The following is a 27,287-nucleotide window of genomic DNA, read 5'->3' on the forward strand; positions in this document are numbered from 1 at the left end:
GTGCGAAGTGCTTCCGTGTGCGGCGCGTGATTTTCACGCACCCATTGACTTCAATGGGTGCGTGATGCGCGAAAAACGCAGAAATATAGGACATGTCGTGAGTTTTAGACAGCGGAGTCACGCTGCACAAAAATCACGGACTGTCTGCACGGCCCCATAGACTAACAGGACCGTGCGACGCGCGTGAAAAGCACGCGCGTTGCACGGACGTTTATCACGTTTGTGTAAATTCGCCCTAAGGCAAAGTTCGGTCCCCATAAAAGAAACGTCACAGAAATACAATGAGATTCACTGCTGGCCATTTCAAGCTGTTGCACACTTTAGGTAGCTAAAGAATTTAATGCATGTATTAACTTCGTAATGATTCAATGCACATTTATCCGGGATTTATCACAGATATTGACCCAGCTTTTACTTTGTATTCCGTCGTTCGTAGCATCCAATTAATGAGCTGAAAAGCTTGGTATAGATCACTATTGCACACTGTTGCAGCCTATTGCGGATCACTGCATATTTTGCACATAAAGGACCTCATGCAGGAAAATATCTTTCCTGCAAATTCAATGTACGTTTGTCCCAGGTTTAATCACAAGTAATTAGCCAACTGTTTCCTAATGAGAGCAGGCCAGCGTATATACAGTATAGATATATAGCTTATCTAGTGGCTTGTTTTTAAAGTTTAGCAACCCATTCCTCAAATGCTGTCAAGTTCAAATTTCAGGGCACTGCAGAGCTCCTAAGAGCATTTTCACAAACTCAGCCCCTAAAATGGAATGGATTAATACCCCTGCTACGGGAAGGCCAAGTGTACTATTATAGGTGGGGCAACACATATGGAGCAGTACAGTGCAGTACAGGTGGAGCAGCACAGACAATAGCACAGTGTTGGCAGTATCACAGCAAGCCAGCCAAGCTATCTGTGATGCCACATACATTTAAAGAAGAAATAGAACAAATTTAGGGTCAGGGCGGTCAATCCTGTTCAAGTTTACCACACACTCCAGGGGTCACCCCAGGATCTTCAGCAGTGGCCTCTGGAGGCTAGCAGTTAACGGCATCGGTGGTGTTCAGCATGGAAAAGAGAGCATCGCGGGGAGAGTACAATGACGCATGCGTGCAGACGTTCCTATGTCATCACGCCACTGTCCTTAATGGGCAGAAGGGACATGTTAAAAACCATCCCCCTTTTAAAGAAACCAGTCTGCTCTCATAATTCAATCAGCATGACAGAGTGATATCATCTGCCTTGTCATCGTTAAGACTTTCTCCTGAGCTAACGAGAACATCACTAAAATGATGTTAGCAGGTCATTTTTTTGGCAGGGCTGCAATGCAGTGAAATTAGGTTTTTGTGATTAAGTTAATTTTCCTGCCAAGGAATAACTTTGCAATTTATTACAATTCATCTGCTCACTCTTCATAACAATCTAGCGTTCTGCAAATTGCCACTATAAAAACGGAAGAAGCAAGTTTTGTGAAAACCAATATGCGTGTCTTTCTCAAATCTTTGGCCAGGACTGTACAGCTGACACCCACTGGTAATGGTGCAGACTCCCCGTCATACATGTACAGCGGTTTGTGGAAATGCTTTTCCAACAGCGCTGTATCTACCTGGCAGATATCGGGAAAGTTTAAAGGACGTTTAAATTAATCTCACAAAGTGACACATTAGATTTGAAAAAAAAAATGGGGCTGTGTTCACAAGCCCATAATTGGCTGCGTCGCCAAGAGGTTATGGTCTGTGAATAACCTGATGAGTTAATCTTTTTTTGCTCCTATAGCTTTTCCCACATTCCAAACAAGAACACCGGTTTTGTTTATGCAAATTTCTTGATGAATTTAAACATTTTATTAATTTCCATGTAAAACATTTTCCATATACAGAATAAAATTACTTCTCCCCTCTGTTAGTTTTCTCATGTTTAGCAAGCCTTTTCCACATTATGAAAATGAATACAGCTTCTCTCCTGTGTGACTTCTCTCATGTGTAACAAGATGTGATTTTTGTGTAAAACATTTCCCACATTCTGAACATGAATATGGCTTCTCTCCTGTGTGACTTCTTTTGTGTTTAACAAGACTTGATTTTTGTGTAAAACATTTCCCACATTCTGAACATGAATATGGCTTCTCTCCTGTGTGACTTCTCTCATGTGTAACAAGATTTGATTTATCTGTAAAACATTTTAAACATTCTGAACATGAATATGGCTTCTCTCCTGTGTGACTTCTCTTATGTTTAACAAGACTTGAATTTTCTGTAAAACATTTCTCACATTCTGAACATGAATACGGCTTCTCTCCTGTGTGACTTCTCTCATGTGTGACAAGATTTGATTTTTGTGTAAAGCATTTCCCGCATTCTGAACATGAATACGGCTTCTCTCCTGTGTGAATTCTCTCATGTTTAACAAGACTTGATTTCTCTGTAAAGCACTTCCCACATTCTGAACATGAATATGACTTCTCTCCTGTGTGACTTCTCTCATGTGTAATAAGGCTTGATTTATATGTAAAACATTTCCCACATTCTGAACATGAATACGGCTTCTCTCCTGTGTGAATTCTCTCATGTGTAACAAGATGTGATTTATGTGTAAAACATTTACCACATTCTGAACATGAAAACAGCTTCTCCCCTGTGTGGATACTTCTGTGCTTAAAAGGACCTGAGATTTTTGAGAACGGTTTACCACATTGAAACCTTTTACCCCCTTTCTGAGTTGTACTTGTGGTAACAATCTGTGATTGGTCAGGAGAAGGATCCTCATGATTAGGGGAATTATATGATAGATCTTTACTCTGAAGTCCTGGATGTACATTAAGGGCAATGTTGTTGTCTCCTGAAGACTGCTGCTTGATATCTTCATCTTCTTCATAATTTATCAAAAACATGACGTTTCTCTCAGAGTTCTTACTGGCATCTGTTAGGATTAAAAATGAATTTTGTGATTTTTATATTTTTTAGACCACAAAGTAGATACATTTATGACATATTAGGCTGCATGCAGTTTTTTGTTTTTTTTTATAGTCAGAAGTGGATCCAGCAGGAAAGAAAGATTTGAGCCATTCCCTTCAAACCCACCTCTGGCTTTGGCTCAAAAAACAGCACAAAATACTGCCACAAAAATAGAATGCCTAATTCCAGCCTTATAAATCTTTGAAAAACACCATAAATGGACAATAACTTTTCATTTAAAACTTGTGTTAATCTAATAGTATACCTGATGTCTAGCAATTTTGCAATTTGATTTCTTCAAAAAAAACTTCTGCTATATCCTTGCAAAGTCTGTATGAAGTAACTGCCACTAGGTGACACCTTTTCTATAATTTGTTGTTTACGTTCGGTTGTCCTGAAAATTCAGTCTCTAGTTACAGAGAAGAGTAGATATGCAGAAAATGGTGATGCCTCTCTCTGTTAAACCTCCCTGTACTCATAGCCAGCCTGAACACTCATGTAATCCTTGCAGTAGCTTCTTGCATCTGTCTGCTTTGTTGAAGATTTTTTCCAAAGACCCAGCATTTCTCTGACTCCCATGTGCACTTTGCCCTAGACGTCTATGGTTAGCTGAAAGTCTCTCAATAATAACTAAAAAGCTGCATGTACAGGGTTCTCACGTCACACGAAAAATTTGTCTTTTGCAGAGAATCGCAGGAAATCCTGGCATGTCGTGACTTCACAAAAACTGTGACAAATTTGTACGGCTTTGCTTTTATTTGCAAGAATTTTCAAAGCTCTAAAATGCGGGTACGACATCATAACATCGTTGGGATTTAAGAGCATGACTATTTTGAACTTTTGGATAAAAACATAGGTGTGCTTTAAAATCTATCAATGATAATGTCCAGGATTCTGACCTACACCCAGTCACCAATTTTATTACATAAACCTTAACTTGAAAACACAAATATATTTAAAAAAAAAACATAACCTTGTCTGACAATCCCACCTGTCCTCTGCCAACATACTTTAATACCAACTGGGAATCACTTTATTACAAGAACCTAATATTGTCAATCTAACCTTGGCGACAAAATGCGTCATGACACAAAGCTCACATCTACTGCTGAATTCACGGACATGATAAAGAGGTCTGTATATCCTAATGGCTGCACAGTCACCATATCTCAGTTTTACAGAACATCTTTAGGATGTAGTGGAATAAACAGAGTGAAGTTATCAATCACAATCTGTAATGAAGGTTTCCGGTACCTTGTTCTATCATTCCACTAAGAATTCAGGATTTACTAAGGGGAAAGAGGGTCCTATCAAGTACTAATAAGGTGGACCTAATGAAGTGGCCTCTGAGTGCATGTGATCATCACTGAAACATCTTTGTATGTACAATAATTACATGTGAAATACGAGCTTCCTAATAATCATGGATCCAGAAGATTGGATTGCCCATTAAAAAAAAATAAACAAAATCCCCCTGTGACTTCTGTGCAGAGTTGTCATAGGGACCTTGTGTGTTTTCTAATAGTTCCTCAATTCTTGTCCCCAGCGTCATATTAAATATAGAACTATAATGAGGATCTTTTTTTCTCAGCTATTATTATTCGGGGATTTGTTATGGTTGAACCAAATCTAAACAAGTACCAAAATGTATGATTTTTGTTGTTGACTATAACAAAACAATGTTTAACCCTTTCCCGCATTGGATTGGCGGTATGTAGTTCCTCCACAATGTACTGACATTTATAGTAAATTCACACGCGGAAGATTTGTTACAGAAACTTCTGCAGATGAGACTCGTGTGAATAGAATAGATTCTGTACATCAATTTCTGCAAACCTCATACAGATGAATGGAAAAAGTCACAGAAATTTCTGCAACAAATTTGCTGCATGGCAATTTTTGAGTTGTAAAACAAGCCATGAATCTCATGCGTGTTTTACAAGCGTCTCATCTGGAGTTTTCTTGGGGTTTTTTTATTCGTACATTTGTAAAAACAAAATTCTGCCGTTTTTCAGGTTCTGTAGGAGAAGCACGCTGCGTTTTGGAAAAAAAAATGCCACGGAAGCAAAACACTTGGAGTTTTCTCAGATCCCGGCTGTTTGTGGAGTTGTTAGTCACAGCTGTTGCCCCCCAAAATCTGATACTAAGCCTAGTGCATGACCAGATTCATAGAACACCTTGTAGAGAACTTCTATGTGCAGTCACAGCTCCTGCACTATGTATAACACATTGTCTGAAGTGTTACTGTAATGTAGAACTATGGGAACCTCACCATAACAGACCTCCCAATTCACCTTCTAAATTAATTATTACTTACCTCTGGTAACCCCTCCTGGAATTTCCTCCTCCACTTCACTCTTACACGGTTGATCGCCCCTCACCCGCTCTTCTGCTTCATCCTCCGCTTTAATATTAGTCAGATCTTCCCCCTGATTTCATATATGTAACAATTCAGTACAATACAGCAGAGTGAAAAGAATCCAACAGATCAACATAAGAAACCGCCAAAATCTATGACCACAGGACCAAAAACCTCCACTCCCCCCTAAATTGATCTGGTGTAGGGCTCAGCTTCATCTACCTGATGATTCTCTGGGACATTGTGATTTTCCTCTTGACAGTCCTGGGAATAGAGAGGACTGGGACAACTCTCTGGTGGATTTCTCCTACTGGATCCATCTGTAGGAAACACACAGTGACTGAATACATACATGACTACTGTAGATCTGTCTATAGATTAGACACTTCTCTCAGCACCCCCCATTCTACGTTTATTGATCAGAGCCGAAAATTACAATGTTGTGCTTCTCACCACCAGCGCCACGGACCCAGTGCTTTGTAAGCCGCAGTCTTATTGTGGCCTACCAGAGTGAATGCTGGGGAACCAACGGATTTCTGCTCCACCACAGTATTCAATTGCATTTACCTCCTGAGGATGTGAATACATGTGAAATCGGCAGGAAGCAGGGGTCCTATTATAAGAGCCCTGTGCCAACCAAAAGAGTACCAGGTCGTTGCCCTGGGACAATACCCGCTGCTTATATCGGAAGTCAACATTTTACGAGAGCAAACCCACGGACAGACAAATTACCTGTAGTAAGGAAAACAACTACTCTAAGTTTCCTCTCTACAAGGTATGGAAAGCCACTGAGGTGTTGGAGGAATCTCTGTGGTTATATAACCTCAAGTTTCCTTTCCCTGGTGCTCTTATGGCGAACGGGAAAAAAAATAGTATTTATGATTACACTTATCGGTAATTGGTTTTCTGTGAGACCATGACAGCACCATGAGAGATACGACCCCCACTGTCCTCCTCCATATATACACTGATCAGCCATAACAATAAAACCACTGACAGGTGAAGTGAAGAACATTGATTATCTCGTGACAATGGCACCTGACAAGGGGGTGGGGATATTAAACAGCAAGTGAGCAGTCAGTTATTTAAGTTAATGTGTTTGAAATATGGAGAAGTGTAAAATGACAAGGGTCAAATGAGTCAGAGAATCCCCAAAACGGACAGTCTTGTGGGGTGTTTCTGGTATGTAAAGGTCGCACCTTCCAAAAGTGCTCCAAGGAAGGGCAACCAGTGTACCCGCAACAGGGTGATTGGCGATCAAGTCTCATTAATATGTGTGGGGTGCTCATGTGGTCCCAACCCACAGAAGAGTTACTGTACGAGAAATTACTGAAAAAGTCACTGCTAGCTATAATAGAAAGGTGTCAGGACACGCAGAGCATTGCAGCTTACTGCGTATGGAGCTGTGTAGCCACAGACCGGTCAAAGCGCCCATGCTGAACCATGTCCACCACCAAAAATGCCTACAATAGGCAGTATCAGAACTGGGCAATGGAAGAAGGTGACCTGGTCCGATAATCCAGTTTTGTTTTACATTGTGTGAACGGCCGGGTGCGTCGCTTACCTGGGAAAGAGATGGCAGCAGGATGCATTATGGGAAGAAGACAAGCCGGTGGAGGCAGTGTGATGATCTGGGCAAAGTTCTGCTGGTTATGGCATTCATGTAAATGTGACACGTACCACCTACCTAAACCTTGCTGCAGACAAGTACCCCCTTATGGTAGCGTTATTCCTAATAGCAATGCCCTCTTTCAGCAGGATAATGCCCCCACCAAAATGCAAATATTGATTAGGAATGGTTCAAGGAGTTGACTTGGCTCCAAATACTCCAGATCTTAATCCGATCGATTATCTGTAGGATGTGCTGGAAAAACAAGTCCGATCCATGGAGGCCGCACCTCAGAACTTACAGGACTTGAAGGATCTGCTAACGTCTTGTGCCAGATACCATGTCTCCATGGGTCATAGCTGTTTTGGCAGCATGGGTCGACCTATACATGGTGGAAACCTCCCCAAAAGAAACCACTATGTGGCAAACTACACCGTCAAGGAATTTATCAAGGGGTATAGTGTGCATTTAGACCCCAGTTTTTTGCTGAATTTAGTGGAATTAGGAAGTAGAAATGAAAAATCTAAATTTTTTTATTTATTTATTTTCTAATAAAATGTAGAAATCTTCAATATTTACAAGGCATAAAGGAGTAAAAGCCCCCAACATTTGAAAAGCAATTTATGTAGATTACGGCAATACCCCACATGTGGTCACAAACTGCTGTTTGGACACACGGCAGTACTTAGAAGGGAAGGAGTGCCATTTGGCTTTTGGAGCTCAAATTGTCCCCGAAAGGTTTGCGGATGCCATATCATATTTGCAAAGCTCCTGCAGGACAAAATCAGTGTAAACCACCCAAAAGTGACCCAGTTTGGGAAACTACACACCTGAAGGAATGTATCGAGGGGTAGATTGAGCATTTTGACCACACTTTTTTTTTTTCTGGAATTATGCTGTGAAAATTAAAATTTTACCTTTTTCTGAAAAAACATGGACATTTTCAATCTTTACAAAGAATAAAAGGAGAAAAAGCCCCCCAACATTTGAAAATCAATTTCTCCCGAATATGGCAATACCCCATATGGGGGTCATAAACTGCTGTTTGGACAGAGGGCAGAGCTCAGAAAGGCAGCAGCACTATTTGGCATGCAGATTTTGCTGGCTTGGTTAATAGGCGCCATATTGCATTTGCAAAACCCTGAGGCACCAAAGTACAGTGGAAGCCCCCAAGAAGTAGGGATGCATGATGCAACAAAACTTCGATACTGTTTCGTGCACCCTCAAACGGTTCGATACCGTTATTTCATGTATTTCGATACTAAGCTGTGCGGCCGTACAGGTTAGTATTGTAGTACATGAATGTTGTTAGAGCGGGGCTGCGGCTGTGCGATACAGCCATTGCCCCGCTCCTGAGTCCTGACAAGTGCGCGCGATCAGCATGAGGTGATGCGACCAGTGCTGAACTAATGATCGGCGGCACTGAAGACAGAACATGGCAGTTGCACTGCAAATCACCCCCATGCTTGGTCTTCAGTACCGACGTTCATTAGTGCAACGCCGGCCGTATCACCTCATCCTGACCGCGTGCACTTGTTGTCAGGAGCGGGGCAATGGCTGTAATACACAGCCACAGCCCTCCTCTAACGGCGAAACCTCTCATCTCCCGCGCTATTCCCCTAAATGCTGTGATCAAAGCTGACCACAGCATTCAAGGGGAAAATGAGAAGGGGGGGGCTGCCCCTTGGATCGCGTCACAGAGAATCCCTGTGACGCGATTGAGGGACATACCATATATGGGTAGACAGCCCAGTGTCCATTGAAGGACCCCAGGGCTGTCTTACCCAAGTATGCCCTAACAACAGGAAATATGGTATGTCCTAACAACTGCCTGTGTACTATCCGTAAGATATATAGATATATGCCAGTACATTAAAGTTTAAAAGTAAAAACAAAATAATGTTAAATATAAAAAATACACATACACATTTTTTACAATAAACATTAAAATAAGTCTCACTACATATAATATACACTACATATAATATACACAGATTCGGTATTGGCGCAGCCGTAATAACCTGCACAACAAAAAAAAAATCATGCTATAAAAAATAAAATCATCTTTCTTTCACTTATTAATGTAAGGCACGAGGTGTGATGAATTTAACCTCCATGTGCCTCAAATTAATAGTAATTAACCAAATCATGTACCTTACACATTAACCCAATATTGTCAATTATGACTGAGAAACATGATAGGGTTAATTACTATTAATGTGAAGCACATTCAAAATTCATCACACCACGCGCCTCACATCAGAAAACAGAAGAACTTATTTTTTTATTATTACTGTTGGCAAACTATCGTTTTTAGATAGAAAATCGCAGTACTACACAAGGTATCGGTATCAAAGTCCAAATTCTGGTATCGTGACAACCCTACCAAGAAGTGACCCCATTTTGTAAACTACACCCCTTAAGGCATTTATTATTTGCCTGGACATATGACAGGACTCAGAAGAGAAGAGCACCATACGCATTTGAGGTCTATTTTGGTGATTTTCACATCATTGACCCACAATTGCAGGGCCCTGAGGTCAAATAGTAAAACAAACCCCCAAGTAGTGAGTCCTATTCTGGAAACTACACCCCGGCATTTTAAGGGGTGTAGTGAGCACTTTGACCCCACAGGTGTTTTTTCATTAGAAAATAATGCGCAGGGGATGGTGCAAAATTAAAATTGCAATTTTCCATTGATATGCCATTTCAGAGCACAATGTGCCCAGTTTGTGCCACCGAAGACAAACACCTCATAAAATGTTAATCGGGTTCTCCCGGGTATGGCGATGCCATATATGTAGAGGTAAACTGCTGTTTGGGAACACTGTAGGCTTCAGAATGGAGGGAACGCCATTTGGCTTTTGTGTGCAGATTTTTCTTTTATGGTTGTTCCATTGGGATTTTACTGGCATTTCAATAACCTACAGCGAAATAGAGTCTATGACACTTAAATATTTATAAAAAGTATACATTTTATTAAACCCAAAAATTTAAAAACACATATATCTCTCAATATAAAACTCAGGGATGACTAAACACAGTGAAGTAATAGACACCAAAATAGCAACAGTCATTAATGCACAAAGGTACAATAACCTAAACATATCACAACATGGGTACAAAAATAGAGTTTATGCCTTTAATTAAATATATACATAGGCACAGAGAGAGATGGTGTCATCTCAATCTCCATCCATACTCCTACATCTAACTTGTAATTGTTAGGTGAGGTTTTGCTAACAATTGAATAGCATTTTAATAAACTATAATAATAAGTAGAAAGCATTTATAGTTATATAGTAATACCTTACCCATGAGATCAATGATGGCTACCTGGCGTCACACCCCAGTACAGTATTTCAGTTTTTAACGTGGGGGCATCTGTAAACCGTGAGAAGTACATCAGGTTATATGTAATCTGTGTGGAGTACAACAGGGTACATGTAATCTGTGAGGAGCACATCAGGGTACATGTAATCTGTGAGGAGTACATCAGGGTACATGTAATATGTGAGGAGTACATCAGGGTACATGTAATATGTGAGGAGTACATCAGGTTATATGTAAACTGAGGAGTACATTAGGGTATATGTAATCTGTGAGGAGTACATTAGGGTATATGTAATCTGTGAGGAGTACATTAGGGTATATGTAATCTGTGAGGAGTACATCAGGGTATATGTAAACTGTGAGGAGTACATCAGGGTATATGTAAACTGTGAGGAGTACATCAGGGTATATGTAAACCGTGAGGAGTACATCACGGTATATGTAATCTGTGAGGAGTACATCAGGGTATATGTAAACTGTGAGGAGTACATCAGGGTATATGTAATCTGAGGAGTACATCAGGGTATATGTAAACTGTGCGGAGTACATCAGGGTATATGTAAACTGTGCGGAGTACATCAGGGTATATGTAAGCTGTGAGGAGTACATGAGGGTATATGTAAGCTGTGAGGAGTACATCAGGATATATGTAATATGTGAGGAGTACATCAGGGTATATGTAATATGTGAGGAGTACATCAGGGTATATGTAAACTGTGAGGAGTACATCAGGGTATATGTAATATGTGAGGAGTACATCAGGGTATATGTAAACTGTGAGGAGTACATCAGGGTGTATGTAATCTGTGAGGAGTACATGAGGGTATATGTAAGCTGTGAGGAGTACATGAGGGTATATGTAAGCTGTGAGGAGTACATCAGGATATATGTAATCTGTGAGGAGTACATCAGGGTATATGTAATCTGTGAGGAGTACATCCGGGTATATGTAATCTGTGAGGAGTACATCAGGGTATATGTAATCTGTGAGGAGTATATCAGGATATATGTAATATGTGCGGAGTACATCAGGATATATGTAATATGTGCGGAGTACATCAGGATATATGTAATCTGTGAGGAGTACATCAGGGTATATGTAATATGTGCGGAGTACATCAGGATATATGTAATATGTGCGGGTACATCAGGATATATGTAATATGTGAGGAGTACATCAGGGTATATGTAAACTGTGCGGAGTACATCAGGGTATATGTAATATGTGAGGAGTACATCAGGGTATATGTAATATGTGAGGAGTACATCAGGGTATATGAAAGCTGTGAGGAGTACATCAGGGTATATGTAATATGTGAGGAGTACATCAGGGTATATGTAAGATGTGAGGAGTACATCAGGATATATGTAATCTGTGAGGAGTACATCAGGGTATATGTAAACTGTGTGAAGTACATCAGGGTATAACAGGAGGGTGTAATAATGGGGTAAATAAAATAATAATCCGCAGATGTGTGGCCAATGTCGCACTGATAAACGGTGCCCAATCAAGTCCGCTGTTGGAACACACTGCGCATTTTGTGTCGCTATATTCTGTAGATTTGTTGCGGGACAAGATGTCGTTTTCATCGGTACCATTTTGGGGTACACGCAATTTTTTGATCACTTTTTATTCAATTTTTTGGCAAGCAGGGTGACCAAAAACCATCAATTTTGACAATGTTTTTGTTACAGTGTTCACCGTGCGCTATAAAGGACAATTTTACTTTATTCTGCGGGTCGGTACAATTACAGCAATACCAAATCTATCTAGTTTTATGACGTTTTGCAGCGTTTGCACAATAAAATCACTTTTTTAATAAAATAGTTTATTTTCTGTGTCACCATTTTCTGCGACTTTTTATACATGCGACTTTTTGATCACTTTTTATTCTATGTTTTGGGAGGGGTGGTGCTAATTTTTTTTTCAAAAAATAGGATTCTGGCATTGTTTATTATTATTTTTTTGCGGTGTTCACCGTGCGGGAAAAATAACATTATAGTTTGATAGTTTGGGTCACTACGGACACGGAGATACCAAATATGTGTACTTCTTTCTAAACTTTACTTTTTTCCTATAATAAAAGTCTTATTATAGGAAAAAAGGCAGGATTTGTTTTTATTAACATGAAACGTTTATTTTTACACTTTTAGGCCCCATTTTTTTGTAGGCCGGAAATTCTGCCTGTAAAAATCAGCTCCGTTTTTTTTTTTTAAAGTGGTTTTGTCCCAAATTTAGCTGCGTTTTTTTTACCTCTTTCTTCAGCAGGGAAAGGGAAAAACCAAAAAGCGTTTTATGCCATAAAACGCTTCAAAAACGTATTGGCCAATCGCTGCATTTTTTCCATCTTCTATTGATTTCAAAGGGGTTTTCGAGGTGGAAAACGCCTCAAGATAGGGCATGTTGCTTCTTTTTCCAGTGAGCGTTTTTTTTCCTGCAAGCAAAAAAAAATGCTTCCACCTCCCTTTTACGTGGCAAAAAAAAAAAGTCAAAAACTCAGTGTGAACAGGGGCTTATTTAACATTTTTATTAACTTTTTTTAAATAAAAAATAGGCTATCGTACGGGGCAGACCAGGAGGTCATTGTTAGACCTCCGGTTGCCATAGTAACGATCGGCATCCTCACGATCACATCATGTCTGTCAGGGGTGTAGCTAAAGGGTCAAAGGGCCTTGTTGCAAGAATTCAGCTTGGGGGCTACCTCTCCCCAAAACCCCTGCACATGCCTATGCCTAGAAGCCTTGCCCAAAATCCCCCATTTATGCCTCCACAGTATAATGCTCCCCATAGCTGCCCCATACTATATAATGCTCTACATAGCTGCCCCATACAGTATAATGCTCCCCATAGCTGCCCCCATACAGTATAATGCTCTCCATAGCTGCCCCATACAGTATAATGCTCCCCATAGCTGCCCCATACAGTATAATGCTCCCCATAGCTGCCCCATACAGTATAATGCTCCCTTTAGCTGCCCCCATACAGTATAGTAATCCCCATAGCTGCCCCCCACAGTATAATGCTCTCCATAGCTGCCCCCACAGCATAATGCTCCCCATAGCTTCCCCCACAGCATAATGCTCCCCATAGCTGCCCCCATACTGTATAATGCTCCCCATAGCTGCCCCATGCAGTAGAATGCTCCCCATAGCTGCACCAATAGTATAATGCTCCTCATAGCCGCCCCCACAGTATAATGCTCACCATAGCTGCCCTCACACCGTATAATGCCCCCCATAGCTGCCCCCACACAGTATAATGCCCCCCATAGCTGCCTCCACACAGTATAATGCCGCCCCATAGAGTATAATGCCACCATAGCTGCCCCCATTCAGTATAATGCCCCCATATAGTAGAATGCCTCTCATATCAGCCCCCATACAAAATAATGCCCCCATATAATCCCCCATACAATATAATGCCCACTGCCATATCAGCCCCCATACAGTATAATGCCCCCTGCCATATCAGCCCCCCATACAGAATAATGCCCCCTATATGAGCTCCCCATACAGTATAATGGCCCGCTACCATATCAGGCCCCCATACATTATAACTCCCCCTGCCATATCAGCCCCCCATACAGTAAAATGCACCCTGCCATATCATCCCCCCCATACAGTATAATGCCCAACTGCCATCTCAGCCCCCATACAGTATAATGCCCCCGATATAAGCTCCCCATACAGTATAATGCCCCTGCCATATCAGCCTCCCATACAGTAGAATGCCCCCATATGAGCTCCCCATATAGTATAATGCCCCACATACAGTACAATGCCCCCTGCCATATCAGCCCCCCATAGAGTATAATGCCCTCTGCCATATCAGCCCCCCATACAGGATAATACCCCCTGCAATATTAGCCCCCCATACAGTATAATGCCCCCTGCCATATCTGCCCCCATATAGTATAATGCCCCCCCACCATATCAGCCCCCCATACAGTATAATGCACCCTGCCATATCAGCCCCCCCCATACAGTATAATGCCCAACTGCCATTTCAGCCCCCATACAGTATAATGCCCCCGATATGTGCTCCCCATACAGTATAATGCCCCTGCCATATCAGCCTCCCATACAGTATAATGCCCCCTGCCATATCAGCCCCCATACAGTATAATGCCCCCATATGAGCTCCCCATATAGTATAATGCCCCACATATCAGCCCCCCATATAGTATAATGCTCCCCATATAGTAAAATGCCCCCAGCCATATCAGCCCCCCATAGAGTATAATGCCCTCTTCCACATCAGACCCCCATACAGTATAATGCCCCCATGAGCCCCCCATACAGTATAATGCCCCCTGCCATATCAGCTCCCCATACTGTATAATGCCTCCCATATGTGCATAATAGAAAAGTAATAAAAATACTTCAATATCCCCGTTCCCACACCGGGTGGAGGAGATCCTTCTTCTTTGGTCTGTGCTATTAGTGACTTGGCGCAGACTGGCGCGATGACATCACTACATCACGCCTGTCAGTGTCGAGCCGCTCATGGCACAGTGAATGCTGGTGCAAGGAGCTGGAGTTCTACACACGACCCCCCAAGGGGTCGCGACCCACAGTTTGCCATGTATTGTATTGCGCAGTTTGCGGTGGAGAGAGGAGACGGGGGGGGCTGTAATTTAACTGCCCCCTCTACACTGCAAACACAGACAACACGGCCCCCTCTGCAGCTCATCTGGAGTCTTCCAGGATCTTCCGCACCTGCTCTTCCACGCTGGCTGGAATGCCCCCTCACGTGACGTCACAGTCACATGGTGCATTGAGTACCATCTGAATTTATTTAATCAGCACGCTGTGTGGCTACAGGGCTCTGTGGGCCCCCCAGGATTAGGGGCCCGGTCGGGACCTAACAGGCTTCCGTACTTGGCAGACAGGAGGCCATTGTTAGGCCTGCGGTCTGCCAGAGCAGTCATCGGAACCCAGAGATTGCATTGCGGGGTTCCAATCTGCCAGTAAACACCATAAATGCAGCGTTCGCTTTTGAGCGTTGCATCTAAGGGGTTCATCGGCCAGATTGGAGGCTAGCTCCGGACCTGGCCCTACAGCAAATTGCAGATGACCCCAGTAGACCCAGAGGAAGGTAAAAACCAATCTTTACATGGCAGAGATCCAATTCTACATAAAGTGGAAAATACCTCCCTGCCCCCAGACGAAAATCTGACAGATCCCTGGATCCACATTTTACATTACTACAAGTGACCCTGTATATTGTGTCTTACAAGGAAGATATTTAACCCTTTGTTATATCTCCACATGATTGTCATGTCCGCTGTTCCCACATGGTAGAACTTTACACTCCTCATGTTGTAGAGATTAATAGAGCAGCACAGATGAGTCAATGGTTATATAAGACTATGTTCACACATGGAGAAATGGTGGCAGAAATTTCTGTGATTGTTCAACTCATCTGATTGTGGTTAGTAAAAATTCATGTACTTGCTGCAGAAACAACAGCATTCAGTTACATGGAAAATTCTACAACAAATCTGTGACTATACCCTAGTGCAGCACTGCAGCAAAGCAAGGAGCATGTGATCGGAGATCAGAAATCACGTGTGTATATACTGCACATGATGAAATTGACACCTCAACAACAAAATAATAATAATAATAATAATATATAGATGATATATCTATATCTCACCTTGTGATGTGCGCGGCCGGTAGCTCTCCATCATGACCTCCTCGTACAGATCCTTGTGTCCTTTTAGATACTCCCACTCATCCATGGAGAAATAGACAGTGACATCCTGACACCTTATAGGAACCTGACACACACAATGATACAGTCATCACCCAGACACCTCCAGTGCGGTTACTGTAGAATTTCCCAGTATTCCCACCTCTCCAGTCAGCAGCTCAGTCATCTTGTAGATCAATTCTATGATCTTCTTATTGTTGTTCTTCTCATGTATCCGGGAGTGAGGGGGAGGCTCTGTGATGAGGCTTGGACTACTGCTCCATCCTCTTGACTCATGGATGATGGGAGTCGTACAGTCACCCGATGTCTTCACTATTGTGTACTCCTGTGTATAGAGAGAGACACTTAGAGAACTGAAGACAGAATTCCCCCCTCAGTAGAAAGAGGGAGATTGTGACCCCACATCTTTAATACTAGAGACCTCACCTACAAAAAGACATTGAGAAAATAGAACGAGGCCAAAACTAAAAAGGAAATAATAATTGGGGGGGGGCTAGATGGACAATGTGCTCTCCTCCTGCCGTCATCATCTACATTTCTATATAGATGTCATCCTGATCCTCCTGGTTCCTTGTCATTCTCATTGGTCTAAAACAGGGGTCTCAAACTTGGCCAGGTAAGTGGGCCGCATATAAAAAAAATGGGAAGTTGATGGGCCTCATTACTTTCAAATTTGATACAATACAAAATTATTGTTAATCAATTAGTTATTTAAACTACTATAACACTATATTACTCTAATACTACATTACTAAAATAATACCACTAGGTTTAAAATTTGAGAGATTTCTCCACGTGCTTATTTCAACAATCCAGTTTTCCAGTTTAAGTGTCACTAAATGCAGTCCAGTGGCTCAGTTAGCAGCGTTTGGCAGTCAGACGTCAAGATTGGGCAGCCCCTTTTTAGATCATGCCACAGTGCCCTCGGTGGATGCTGCCGCTGTGCCCTCGGTGGATGCTGCCACAGAGTCCTCCGTAGATGCTGCCACAGTGCCCTCCGTAGATGCTGCCACAGTGCCCTCCGTAGATGCTGCCACAGTGCCCTCCGTAGATGCTGCCACAGTGCCCTCCGTAGATGCTGCCACAGTGCCCTCCGTAGATGCTTCCACAGTGCCCTCTGTAGATGCTTCCACAGTGCCCTCTGCAGATGCTGCCACAGTGCCCTCCGCAGATGCGGCAACATATAGAAAAAATGGGAAGTTGACGGGCCGCATTACTAGACACCCCTAGATAATGCCACAGTTCCCTCTGTAGATGCTTCCACAGTGCCCTCTGTAGATGCTGCCACAGTGCCCTCTGCAGATGCTGCCACAGTGCCCTCTGCAGATGCTGCCACAGTGCCCTCCGCAGATGCTGCCACAGTGATGTCAGGGGCTTGCTCAGAGCTGGAGTCCCGCAGCAGAGCCGCTTCTAGCACTCTGCCTGGGATTCCAGCTCTGCTCCTGGACAGAGATGTCAGGGGCAACCCCAGAGCTGGAGTCCCGGGCAGAGCGCTATTAGTCTCTTCCTGGGACTCCAGCTATGCTCCCGATATCACTGGTACACCTGCTCTGGGGAAGCCCCTGACATTATTGTCGATGTATGGACAACGATGTCAAAGGCTTCTCCAGAGTCCCAGAGCAGAAGCCCCAGACATCGTGTGTCCAGACATGGACACCGACGTCAGGGAATTCCACAGAGTCCAGGAGCAGAGCCGATACTAGCGCTCTGCCCGGGTCTCCGCTATCGGGAAGACCCTGACACACTGTCTATATATGGACAGCGATGTCAGGGAATTCCACAAAGTCCCGGAGAAGAGCCGATACTAGCGCTCTGCACGGTACTCGGGCTCTGAGGAAGCCCCAGACATCGCTGTTCATATGTGGACAGAGATGTCAGGGTATTCCAGAGTCTCGGAGCAGAGCCTCTAATAGCGGATCTTTGTCCCGCGGGCCGCAGATGACTGCCCTAGCATTACTATTGCTGTACTGGTGACATGACACATAACTGACCCTATTGGTGGCTGATCTTCAGCTTTTCTGCTGTTGCCTTCTTGACGTTACTTGGAAGGTCTGGACGCTGTTATACAGGACACTGGATTCTTCCTATTATGTATTGTCCCTTCCCTATGCGTGACTTATTCTATAAATTAGAAAAGTTTACCTCTCCGCACAACAAGTAGATGATCTCCAAGGTGAAGTCTAATATTCTTCTGCCCCTCTCACTCCTGTCCTTGTCCATCCTTGGTGGGTCATTCAGCAGAAGAAAAGTTGTGGAGTATAAGATGAGAAAACTGGAGGAACTGGAAGATCTAGTACTGCAGACGTCTTTATGAAGAAAGGAGAAGATGGAAATCATACAGGGGACAACATCATGTATTGACATACAGAACCTCACTTATTGATCATTAAGAGAAACATCTTCTCAGAGCCGTCACTACATGGAATAAAGGGGTATTCCCAACACGGACATTTCTCCCCAGGATATGCCAGAAATGTCTGATAGATGCGGCTCCACCTCTGGCCGTGCTTGGCTGTTTCTGGACCTCCTATACAAGTGAATGGAGAAAGTTGTGCACATGTGTGGTCACCTCTCCATTCATTCTCCACCTCTGGCCGTGCTCGGCTGTTTCTGGAACTCCTTTAAAAGTCAGTTCTCCACATGGGTGCGAGTCCTAGAGGCGTCATACATTGAATACTCTTGCATTTTTCTGCTTATTTACTTATGGACACACATGGTGGTCACCCACATTGTTTTTAATAGCATATCCTCTGTCTTGTATTGCACTAATAAACTGACATTTTATCTGTTATTTATTAATAAAAACTCTACGTGTTTTTGCAAATACTCATGATCCAGCACTAATTTCCTTTATAGGATTATCTCTCAGTAAGATGTGGCTACTTCTGCTTATTTTCAGGTACTGGCAGTGCAGAATGTGTGTATGTAAGGTCTTGGCAGTGCAGTGTGTATGTAAGATCCCGGCAGTGCAGCGAGCATGTATGCAAGGTCCCAGCAGTGCAGCGTGCATGCATGCATGCATGCATGGTCCAGGAAGTGCAGCATGCATGTATCTATTTATGTTTTTAACCAGTTCAGGACCAGGCTATTTTGAGTCTTCAGGACCAGACACCGTTTAGCCCGTGTTAGTTAAATGGCTATAACTTTTTTATTTTTTTGGGCTAACGACGTGATTTTTGCGATGTTTCTTCTATAGACAGATTTCACTTTTTTATCGTTTTTATACACATCCTTTTTGCTATTTTTGATTTTTTTATTCTTAAAGTTTGAAAATAGTAAAAAAATAAGCTTTTTTACATTTCAGCTATTTTTTTTTGGTAATAACTTAGTTTTACCCTAAAATAGACCTTTTATTTGTGATCGTCAATGTCTGCCGTAAATTTTAATATATTACATGTCTATATTAGGGTAATTGGGTCAGCGCTAGCGTTACAACAATGATTGGCGGGGGGGGAACGTTTTTTTGGGGGTGGGTATTTTATGTGTATTTATTATAAAAAAAAAATTTGCACTTCACTTTACTATTTTTTTTTTTATTACTATGGTCTGTTCCTCAAAGGTCAAAAAAAGACCTTTCGGCAACTTTATATATTTTTTTTTCTTTCTTTTACACCATGTTTTTCCACTGTAACTGGAGCTACACAGCAGCCCCAGTTACAGGGGAAATCAGCCCTCTCATAGTTAGACCCAGCAGAAGTCTGTCAGTAACGGCACCCGGCGATCATGTGACCAGTCACATGAACACCAGGAGCAATAGAGACAGCGGCGCGCCCGCTGCCTCTATTCCTATACACAGTGCGCATTGAGCGAAAGCTGTTTCTATCCTCTCCTCAGGGTCCAAGGCAGTCACTGACAGCCGGAGACCCGACATTCAGCTGCCCGATTGCTCGGGCAGCAAGTTAAAACCCGAGCCGCAAAAAAGTCTATGGCGCGGGTTTTAAGGGCCGTGACCGCTGGCCGTAAAAACACAGCCAGCGATCGGGAACCAGTTAAGGTACCGGAAGTGCAGCGTGCGTACATGCCAGGTCCCGGCAGTGCAGAGTGCACGCGTGCATGCCAGGTCCCGGCAGTGCAGAGTGCACGCGTGCATGCATGGTCCCGGCAGTGCAGAGTGCACGCGTGCATGCATGGTCCCGGCAGTGCAGAGTGCACGCGTGCATGCATGGTCCCGGCAGTGCAGAGTGCACGCGTGCATGCATGGTCCCGGCAGTGCAGAGTGCACGCGTGCATGCATGGTCCCGGCAGTGCAGAGTGCACGCGTGCATGCATGGTCCCGGCAGTGCAGAGTGCACGCGTGCATGCAAGGTCCCGGCAGTGCAGAGTGCACGCGTGCATGCAAGGTCCCGGCAGTGCAGAGTGCACGCGTGCATGCAAGGTCCCGGCAGTGCAGAGTGCACGCGTGCATGCAAGGTCCCGGCAGTGCAGAGTGCACGCGTGCATGCAAGGTCCCGGCAGTGCAGAGTGCACGCGTGCATGCAAGGTCCCGGCAGTGCAGCGTGCACGCGTGCATGCAAGGTCCCGGCAGTGCAGAGTGCACGCGTGCATGCAAGGTCCCGGCAGTGCAGAGTGCACGCGTGCATGCAAGGTCCCGGCAGTGCAGAGTGCACGCGTGCATGCAAGGTCCCGGCAGTGCAGAGTGCACGCGTGCATGCAAGGTCCCGGCAGTGCAGAGTGCACGCGTGCATGCAAGGTCCCGGCAGTGCAGAGTGCACGCGTGCATGCAAGGTCCCGGCAGTGCAGAGTGCACGCGTGCATGCAAGGTCCCGGCAGTGCAGAGTGCGTGTATGCAATGTCCCGGCAGTGCAGAGTGCGTGTATGCAATGTCCCGGCAGTGCAGAGTGCGTGTATGCAATGTCCCGGCAGTGCAGAGTGCGTGTATGCAATGTCCCGGCAGTGCAGAGTGCGTGTATGCAATGTCCCGGCAGTGCAGAGTGCGTGTATGCAATGTCCCGGCAGTGCAGAGTGCGTGTATGCAATGTCCCGGCAGTGCAGAGTGCGTGTATGCAATGTCCCGGCAGTGCAGAGTGCGTGTATGCAATGTCCCGGCAGTGCAGAGTGCGTGTATGCAATGTCCCGGCAGTGCAGAGTGCGTGTATGCAATGTCCCGGCAGTGCAGAGTGCGTGTATGCAATGTCCCGGCAGTGCAGAGTGCGTGTATGCAATGTCCCGGCAGTGCAGAGTGCGTGTATGCAATGTCCCGGCAGTGCAGAGTGCGTGTATGCAATGTCCCGGCAGTGCAGAGTGCGTGTATGCAATGTCCCGGCAGTGCAGAGTGCGTGTATGCAATGTGCCGGCAGTGCAGAGTGCGTGTATGCAATGTGCCGGCAGTGCAGAGTGCGTGTATGCAATGTCCCGGCAGTGCAGAGTGCGTGTATGCAATGTCCCGGCAGTGCAGAGTGCGTGTATGCAATGTCCCGGCAGTGCAGAGTGCGTGTATGCAATGTCCCGGCAGTGCAGAGTGCGTGTATGCAATGTCCCCATTCCCACCATGGGTGGAGGAGATCCTTCTTCTTTGGTCTGTGCTATTAGTGACTTGGCGCAGACTGGCACGATGACATCACTACATCGCGCCTGTCAGCGTCGAGCCGCTCATGGCACAGTGAATGCTGGTGCAAGGAGCCGGAGTTTTTCACACAACCCCCCAAGGGGTCGCGACCCACAAATTGCAATGTATTGTATTGTGCAGTTTGCTGTGGAGAGAGGAGACGGGGGGGCTGTAATTTAACTGCCCCCTCTCCACTGCAAACACAGACAATACAATACGGCCCACTCTGCAGGTCATCTGGAGTCTTCCAGGATCTTCCGCACCTGCTCTTCCATGCTGGCTGGAATGCCCCCTCACGTGTCGTCACAGTCACATGGTGCATTGAGTACCATCTGAATTTATTTAATCATTAGCACGCTGTGTGGCAACAGGGCCCTGTGGGCCCCCCAGGATTAGGGGCTCGGTCTGGACCTAAGAGGCTTTCGTACTTGGCAGACATGAGGCCATTGTTAGGCCTGTGGTCTGCCAGAGCAGTCATCGGAACCCAGAGATTGCATTGCGGGGTTCCAATCTGCCAGTAAACACCATAAATGCAGCTCTCGCTTTTGAGCGCTGCATCTAAGGGGTTCATCGGCCAGATTGGAGGCTAGCTCTGGACCTAGCCCTACAGCAAATTTCAAATGACCCCAATAGATCCAGAGGAAGGTAAAAAACAATCTTTACACGGCAGAGATCCAATTCTACATAAAGTGGAAAATACCTCCCTGCCCCCGGATGACAATCTGACAGATCCCTGGATCCACATTACTATAAGTGACCCTGTATGGTATGTCTTACAAGGAAGATATTTAACCCTTTGTTATATCTCCACATGATTGTCATGTCTGCTGTTCCCACATGGTAGAACTTTACACTCCTCATGTTGTAGAGATTAATAGAGCAGCACAGATCAGTCAATGGTTATATAAGACTATGTTCATACATGGAGAAATGGTGGCAGAAATTTCTGTGATTGTCCAACTCATCTGATTGTGGTTAATAAAAATTAATGTACTTGCTGCAGAAACAACAGCATTCAGTTATATTGAAACTTCTACAACAAATCTGTGAACATACCCTAGTGCAGCACTGCAGCAAAGCAAGGATCGTGTGATCTGAGATCAGGAATCACATGTCTGTATATACTGCACATGATGAAATTAACACCTCAACAACAAAATAATAATAATATATAGATGATATATCTATATCTCACCTTGTGATGTGCGCGGCCGGTAGCTCTCCATCATGACCTCCTCGTACAGATCCTTGTGTCCCTCTAGATACTCCCACTCCTCCATGGAGAAATAGACAGCGACATCCTGACACCTTATAGGAACCTGACACACACAATGATACAGTCATCACCCAGACACCTCCAGTGCGGTTACTGTAGAATTTCCCAGCATTCCCACCTCTCCAGTCAGCAGCTCAGACATCTTGTAGATCAATTCTAAGATCTTCTTATTGTTGTTCTTCTCATGTATCCGGGAGTAAGGGGGAGGCTCTGTGATGGGGCACTGACTACTGCTCCATCCTCCTGACTCATGGATGATGGGTGTCGTACAGTCACCCGATGTCTTCTTCACTGTTGTGTACTCCTGTGTATGGAGAGAGACACTTAGAGAACTGAACACAGTATTCCCCCCTCAGTAGAAAGAGGGAGATTGTGACCCCACATCTTTAATACTGGAGACCTCACCTACAAAAAGACATTGAGAAAATAGAACGAGGCCAAAACTAAAAAGGAAATAATAATTGAGGGGGGGGGCTAGATGGACCATGTGATCTCCTCCTGCTGTCATCTTCTACGTTTTTATATAGAGGTCACCCTGATCCTCATGGTTCCTTGTCATTCTTATTGCTCTAAAACCGGGGTCTCAAACTCGGCCGGGTAAGTGGGCCACATATAGAAAAAATGGGAAGTTGACGGGCCGCATTACTTTCAAATGCAACACACCCCTAGATAATGCCACAGTTCCCTCTGTAGATGCTTCCACAGTGCCCTCTGTAGATGCTGCCACAGTGCCCTCTGCAGATGCTGCCACAGTGCCCTCTGCAGATGCTGCCACAGTGCCCTCTGCAGATGCTGCCACAGTGCCCTCCGCAGATGCTGCCACAGTGATGTCAGGGGCTTGCTCAGAGCTTGAGTCCCGCAGCAGAGCCGCTTCTAGCACTCTGCCTGGGATTCCAGCTCTGCTCCTGGACAGAGATGTCAGGGGCAACCCCAGAGCTGGAGTCCTGGGCAGAGCGCTAGTAGTCTCTTCCTGGCACATCAGCTGTGCTCCTGATATCACTGGGACTCCTGCTCTGGGGAAGCCCCTGACATCATTGTCGATGTATGGACAGCGATGTCAGAGGCTTCCCCAGAGCAGAGCCTATAGTAGCGCTCTGCCCGGGACTCCAGCTCTGGGGAAGCCCCAGACATCGTGTATCCAAACATGGAGTCCTGGAGCAGAGCCGATACTAGCGCTCTTCACGGTACTCAGGCTCTGAGGAAGCCCCAGACATCGCTGTTCATATGTGGACAGTGATGTCAGGGTATTCCAGAGTCTCGGAGCAAAGCCTCTACTAGCGGATCTGTGTCCAGCGGGCGGCAGATGACTGTCCCAGGGGTCACATGCGGCCCGTGGGCCACGTGCTTGAGACCCCTGCTGTACAGCATTACTATTGCTGTACTGGTGACATGACACATAACTGACCCTATTGGTGGCTGATCTTCAGCTTTTCTGCTGTTGCCTTCTTGACGTCACTTGGAAGGTCTGGATGCTGTTATACAGGACACTGGATTCTTCCTATTATGTATTGTCCCTTCCCTATGTGTGACTTGTTCTATAATGTAGAAAAGTTCACCTCTCCGCTCAACAGGTAGATGATCTCCAAGGTGAAGTCTAATATTCTTCTGCTCCTCTCATTCCTGCCCATGTCCATCCTTGGTGCGTCATTCAGCAGAAGAAACGTTATGGAGGATAAGATGAGAAAACTGGAGGAACTGGAGGGTCTAGTACTGCAGACGTCTTTATGAAGAAAGGAGAATATGGAAATCATACAGGGGACAACATCATGTGTGACATACAGAACCTCACTTATTGATCATTGAGAGAAACATCTTCTCAGAGCCGTCACCACATGGAATAAAGGGGTATTCCCAACACGGACATTTCTCCCCAGGATATGCCAGAAATGTTTGATAGATGCGGCTCCACCTCTGGCCATGCTCGGCTGTTTCTGGACCTCCTATACAAGTGAATGGAGAGTCGTGCACATGTGTGGTCACCTCTCCATTCATTCTCCACCTCTGGCCGTTCTCGGCTGTTTCTGGAACTCCTTTAAAAGTCAGTTCTCCACATTGAATACTCTTGCATTTTTCTGCTTATTTACTTATGGACACACAAGGTGGTCACCCACGTTGTTTTTAATGGCATATCCTCAGTCTTGTATTGCACTAATAAAAAAATCAGTTTATCTGTTATTTATTAATAAAAACTCTACGTGTTTTTGCAAATACTTATGGTCCAGCACTAATTTCCTTTATAGGATTATCTCTCAGTAAGATGTGGCTACTTCTGCTTATTTTCAGGTACTGGCAGTGCAGAATGTGTGTATGTAAGGTCTTGGCAGTGCAGTGTGTATGCAAGATCCCGGCAGTGCAGCGAGCATGTATGCAAGGTCCCAGCAGTGCAGCATGCATGCAAGGTCCAGGAAGTGCAGCATGCATGTATCTATTTATGTATTTAACCAGTTCAGGACCAGGCTATTTTGAGCCTTCAGGACCAGACACCGTTTTACCCTAAAATAGACCTTTTATTTGTGATCGTCATTGTCTGTCGTAAATTTTAATATATTACATGTCTATATTAGGGTAATTGGGTCAGCGCTAGCGTTAAAACAATGATTGGCAGGGGGGGGGGTTTCGGGGTGGGTATTTTATGTGTATTTATTATTTAAAAAAAATTTGCAATTTACTTTGCTATTTTTTTTTATTACTATGGTCTGTCCCTCAAAGGTCAAAAAAAGACCTTTGGGCAACTTTATATATTTTTTTTCTTTCTTTTACACCATGTTTTTCCACTGTCACTGGAGCTACACAGCAGCCCCAGTTACAGGGGAAATCAGCCCTCTCATAGTGAGGTCTAGTTAGACCCAGCAGAAGTCTGTCAGTAACGGCACCCGGCTATCATGTGACCAGTCACATGAACACCGGGAGCAATAGAGACAGCGGCGCGGCCGCTGCCTCTATTCCTATACACAGTGCGCATTGAGCAAAAGCTGCTTCTATCCTCTCCTCAGGGTCCACGGCAGTCACTGACAGCCGGAGACCTGACATTCAGCTGCCCGATCGATCGGGCAGCAAGTTAAAACCCGAGCCGTAAAAACACAGCCAGCGGTCGGGAATCAGTTAAGGTCCCGGCCGTGCATGCGTGCATGCAAGGTCCCGGCCGTGCATGCAAGGTCCCGGCCGTGCATGCAAGGTCCCGGCCGTGCATGCAAGGTCCCGGCCGTGCATGCAAGGTCCCGGCCGTGCATGCAAGGTCCCGGCCGTGCATGCAAGGTCCCGGCCGTGCATGCAAGGTCCCGGCCGTGCATGCAAGGTCCCGGCCGTGCATGCAAGGTCCCGGCCGTGCATGCAAGGTCCCGGCCGTGCATGCAAGGTCCCGGCCGTGCATGCAAGGTCCCGGCCGTGCATGCAAGGTCCCGGCCGTGCATGCAAGGTCCCGGTCGTGCATGCAAGGTCCCGGTCGTGCATGCAAGGCCCCAGCCGTGAATGCGTGCATGCAAGATCCCGGCCGGGCATGCAAGGTCCCGGCCGTGCAGAGGGCATGCAAGGTCCCGGCCGTGCAGAGGGCATGCAAGGTCCCGGCCGTGCAGAGGGCATGCAAGGTCCCGGCCGTGCAGAGGGCATGCAAGGTCCCGGCCGTGCAGAGGGCATGCAAGGTCCCGGCCGTGCAGAGGGCATGCAAGGTCCCGGCCGTGCAGAGCGCATGCAAGGTCCCGGCCGTGCAGAGCGCATGCAAGGTCCCGGCCGTGCAGAGCGCATGCAAGGTCCCGGCCGTGCAGCGCGCATGCAAGGTCCCGGCAGTGCAGCGCGCATGCAAGGTCCCGGCAGTGCAGAGGGCATGCAAGGTCCCGGCAGTGCAGAGGGCATGCAAGGTCCCGGCAGTGCAGCGTATTGGTTGTAAGGTCCCGGCAGTGCAGCGTATTGAATGTAAGGTCCCGGAAGTGCAGCGTATTGAATGTAAGGTCCCGGAAGTGCAGCGTATTGGATGTAAGATCCCGGAAGTGCAGCGTATTGGATGTAAGGTCCCGGAAGTGCAGCGTATTGGATGTAAGGTCCCGGAAGTGCAGTGATGTCACGATAACAGAATTTGGACTTCGATACCGATACTTTATGTAGTATTGCGATACCCGATACCAAAACGGTACTTTTGCCAACAATAATAATAAAATAAAAAAAAGTTCTTCCGTCTTCTGATGTGAGGCGCATGGTGTGATGAATTTTGAAACTCCATGTGCCTCACATTAATAGTAATTAACCCCATCATGTTCCTCAGTCATAATGGACAACATTGGGTTAACGTGTGAGGTACATGATGGGGTTAATTACTATTAATGTGAGGCACATGGAGGTTCAATATTCATAATACCTTGTGCCTCACATTAATAAGTGAAGGAAAGAAGTTTTTATTTTATAACAGCGTAAACACGAAGGACGCTATAAATGTGGTATCCCCTAACAGGAAATATGGTCAGACAGCCCTGGGGTCCTTCAATGGACCCTAGGCTG

The 27,287-nt window shown here is 45.2% G+C and overlaps 3 protein-coding genes across 3 annotated transcripts in view; 1 reads left to right on the forward strand and 2 right to left on the reverse strand.

The window, feature by feature from the left end:
• LOC142697472 (oocyte zinc finger protein XlCOF29-like) overlaps window positions 1–27,287 on the forward strand; it is a 288,092-nt gene that overhangs the window by 55,542 nt on the left and 205,263 nt on the right. The window lies entirely within an intron of this gene.
• On the reverse strand, window positions 1,845–16,080 carry LOC142668544 (uncharacterized). Its single transcript, XM_075847085.1, has 4 exons — window positions 15,922–16,080; window positions 5,540–5,637; window positions 5,276–5,387; window positions 1,845–2,923 (listed from the first exon to the last, which is right to left on the reverse strand). Exons 1-4 carry the CDS (start codon window positions 16,004–16,006, stop codon window positions 1,941–1,943), a joined length of 1,278 nt encoding a protein of 425 aa, XP_075703200.1. The 5' UTR covers window positions 16,007–16,080; the 3' UTR covers window positions 1,845–1,940.
• The window catches only part of LOC142671052 (uncharacterized), a 31,322-nt gene continuing 20,026 nt past the window's right edge, over window positions 15,992–27,287 (reverse strand). Inside the window, exons 2-6 of the mRNA XM_075847135.1 lie at window positions 24,356–24,519; window positions 22,918–23,103; window positions 22,719–22,842; window positions 18,121–18,284; window positions 15,992–16,303 (exon numbers count right to left, since the gene is read on the reverse strand). Coding sequence (XP_075703250.1) covers window positions 16,070–16,303; window positions 18,121–18,284; window positions 22,719–22,842; window positions 22,918–23,103; window positions 24,356–24,433 — 786 coding nt within the window. The 5' untranslated portion in view covers window positions 24,434–24,519 and the 3' untranslated portion in view covers window positions 15,992–16,069. The remainder of the gene's footprint in view (window positions 16,304–18,120; window positions 18,285–22,718; window positions 22,843–22,917; window positions 23,104–24,355; window positions 24,520–27,287) is intronic.

This window comes from Rhinoderma darwinii, chromosome 1 (genome assembly GCF_050947455.1).
Source record: "Rhinoderma darwinii isolate aRhiDar2 chromosome 1, aRhiDar2.hap1, whole genome shotgun sequence".
Taxonomy (NCBI): domain Eukaryota; kingdom Metazoa; phylum Chordata; class Amphibia; order Anura; family Rhinodermatidae; genus Rhinoderma; species Rhinoderma darwinii.

What these genes read in the sequence shown, in the direction of transcription:
- LOC142668544 (XM_075847085.1), bottom strand. Translation starts at nt 16,006, where the DNA reads ATGGATGAGTGGGAGTATCTAAAAGGACACAAGGATCTGTACGAGGAG. An exon ending in ATGTCCCAGAGAATCATCAG is followed by an intron (nt 5,388 to 5,539) that starts GTAGATGAAGCT and finishes ATATGAAATCAG; the next exon opens with GGGGAAGATCTGACTAATAT. An exon ending in TCCAGGAGGGGTTACCAGAG is followed by an intron (nt 2,924 to 5,275) that starts GTAAGTAATAAT and finishes TAATCCTAACAG; the next exon opens with ATGCCAGTAAGAACTCTGAG.